At 45.8% G+C, this 3,160-nt stretch overlaps 1 protein-coding gene across 1 annotated transcript; it reads right to left on the bottom strand.

Annotated features, from left to right (window-relative positions):
• Positions 1-275: 275 nt before the first annotated feature.
• Positions 276-2,706, bottom strand: LOC109863300. Its single transcript, XM_020443539.1, has 2 exons — positions 1,865-2,706; positions 276-1,809 (listed from the first exon to the last, which is right to left on the bottom strand). The coding sequence occupies exons 1-2, from the start codon at positions 2,704-2,706 to the stop codon at positions 276-278; spliced, it is 2,376 nt and encodes a 791-aa protein (XP_020299128.1).
• Between the last annotated feature and the right edge of the window lie 454 nt (positions 2,707-3,160).

Below are 3,160 nucleotides of genomic sequence, written 5' to 3'. Positions count from 1 at the left end.
TAATTTACATGTGAATTTCACACATGTGTATATATATATATACATGCACGCTTATTCCTGCACAACAACCTGGGAATGGCTCGTATTGGCCTATTTAATCATATTAGCCTCTTCATTCTTGGTTTGAATATTTCACGAGCCTTGACCTAACCTATTCATTCGTTTTCTTTTATTCTAAACTATTTTATACAGTAGTACATATGGTTTTTTAATACAATAAACAAACAATTACATATACTTTATTTAATGTATGATTATTATATCAACAACATAATCTAGTCTAAGTTAGGGATCTTGTAGTGGCCCCACGGTATGGTGTCGGTCGATCCATGGATGATATACCACTTGTCGTCGTGCGGGCTCAGAGCGAGCTTCCGTTCCGACATGGTGAACACCTCGTGCAACTGAGATCGTATGCACGACTGTTGTCGCGTCAGTTCGGTTGCGTTCCGCAGACATTGCACGTAGTCGTCGAAGATGATCGTTCTTGCGACGACGCTTCTCTTTACACCTTTCACCTTCTTTGTGCACTTGCTGTCGCCCACTCGAGTTGCGTACATCTTCGCGCGCAAACCCACAAACTCCGTCATAACAGCACCGTTGTTCTCATCCTTCATAAGTCCCGGTACCTTCTTGTTTGCGCGAGGCATGTTGTATGGATTGTACGCTGGATAATCGCTCGTATCAAAGCGAGCGATATCGCGCTTCANATCCTCGTACACGTTCTCGCACTTTATGTTGTATATCAAACTATCGGTTTCGGTGTAAAGGATCTTGCAATCGTAACCGTACAACGGCGCCATGTAGCCGTAATGGAATTCGGATAGACAGGTCTTCGATATGTCGAGTATGCACATACTAACATACAACGGTTTGTTGAATAAAACTTCCAGACGACGCAGTTCTATCGCCACTAGATCTTCAGCGAACACACTGCGGCTGTGAAAGTTTGGTTTTGCAATTAGCGCCTCCGCACCGCATCGTCCTTCCCATTTTGTAACGAGTCGTACGTCGGTGTACTTGCGCACGTTCTCCATTGTCTTGCCGAACACCGCGTTGTTAATAAGTTTATAAAGATTTTTTGCAAATTCGTTGGTGGCGTTCGCGCGGAATCGGGTATTCAGTTTGATGTATCCGCGCAGCCAAGGCAATTGCGAGAACCGCAGTACTCGATGTATTCGCGTCAGGCGAAGCCCGTATCGCAGACACTGCTGCAGGTTCAGGTAGTGAATTACGTATCGCTTCTTGTTGAACACTGTGGCGAGCAGTTTGACGTAATTCTTTCTATGTTTACCAGGCGGCTCCTCACGCGTTGGACAAAAGGGTAGATCTCTGTGCGCGTCGTGCAGTTCTTTCGGATACGTCAGATTGACCTCGAGTATGTAGCCAACGTCGCTGTCCGCGGCGACCGTTGTCACATTGAACTCGTCTGCGTTCTCCACCCACGCAAAGTTACCATATGGAAGCGGTTGACACATCGCCCATCCGTAGAGATTGTTAACGTCGTAGTACATCAGATACGACGACGGTTCGGATGGATCGTACGATTGCGCGTAACTGTTGGCGCGGGCGTATCTGTTTGAACATTGACTTAAACCACCGCGTATGCCGCGTTCCACGAACATCACCATGTCAATGTCAGTTAACAGCTCGAACGTTACACGAGTGTACTTCAACATGGCGTCCCATGTATATCCCGGCAGCGTGTAGTAGTGCGCGGGATCCAGTCCGTAACTCGCGAGGCACTCGCGACGAAAGTTTTCGAATACATCGGCCAGCAATAGTACGTCTGTCTTCAGATACAGGTCGCTGTAAGAAATTGTCGATGTTGAATAGTCGCCAGACTTTTGTCGCGTGCTCGTACTTGCTCTCCGTCACAGTCTCATTAGTCAGCGAACTGTAAAACGCCTCGCGCGGTGGCAAACTTGTTTCCAACAATTTGTCGACGCTGTCCACATATTCATATAGAAACACACCTTTTCGCGTGAGCAGTTNGAAGTCCTCGGTGGAGAGATTGCTGAATTCCGTTCGAGTCACTCGCAGTTCGCTCTTGTTGAGATAGGACGCGAGCTTTTCTAAGCTTGTGCTCAGAAATTTGTACGAATCGATGAANCGCAGTTGCACGCACTTCTGATTGTCTTCATCTCGAGTACTGCTCACATGTTTCGTGAACGATATGTAGGTCTCTTTTGTCACGGGCAGCACGTTGATCTCACCCTCGAAAGCGGTGGCCACATCCTTGATAATAAAATGCGCGTCGTATCCCGACAAGTTGTGGAACACAACAGGAACAACGTAGACTTGTTTGTAATTCAGATTGCACGCGGAGTGCACGGGTCCTCTGAAACGTCCCGTCAGATGACAGTGATCGCGCACTCTNATGTCGTCTCGCTCAAACGGTCGTTCGCAAACGTGGCAACACTCGGCGTTCGTAAACCGCTCGAACTCCACCGGTGTGAGATTCGCCATGGGTACAGTTGTTGCGAACAAGATCTTCGCACGTTTCGCGAGCTCGTGCAGTTTGTTTACGAACCACTGCACACAGTTCTCGCCTCTGTGAGATCTGTATCCGATGTTAATGTGCTCGCAGCTCGCGTAATAACCGATGCTGAACACGCTGTGTCTTTGGTATTTGTGCGCGCTCGATGCGTTCTCCTCTTTGTCTTGTTTCTCGAGTACGCACTCCGAGTCGGCGTACACCACCATTGGAACCCGTTCCTTGTTGTTGTAATTCTTAAATGTCAAACAGTTCTTTCCCTCAGCGGGAAAAACGATTGCGCTGTTGTTCAATTGTTCACAATTCGTGGTGTGTACAGCCAGCTTATCGCTCGTGTAGAAGTAGTGTAGACATTTATGTACGTGTTGCAATAAACGAACAATACACGCAACAGTGATTTTTGAGTTCATCATCTCATAATTTCTAGACTTACTTTTTATTCAACAATTTTATAGGATTATTCTTTTATATTTTCACAGCTTCAAGACACCTATCTTTAAGATTATCATTATCTTTAAGTCTATGGATTAGAATTATCTTTTATAGATTAATCAATTACTTTAACGAAATAATAGCACACCTAACTCTTTCCGGAACACCATCAGTATTACATTGTTGTTACTGTTACACCACTCATTTGTACTTACCGATCGCATATATACT

Source organism: Pseudomyrmex gracilis, unplaced genomic scaffold, assembly GCF_002006095.1.
Source record: "Pseudomyrmex gracilis isolate BER0280 unplaced genomic scaffold, ASM200609v1 scaffold_4069, whole genome shotgun sequence".
In the NCBI taxonomy this organism is placed as follows: domain Eukaryota; kingdom Metazoa; phylum Arthropoda; class Insecta; order Hymenoptera; family Formicidae; genus Pseudomyrmex; species Pseudomyrmex gracilis.
The sequence above is the reverse complement of the archived record's forward strand: the minus strand, read 5'-3'. Positions and strand labels throughout refer to the sequence as shown.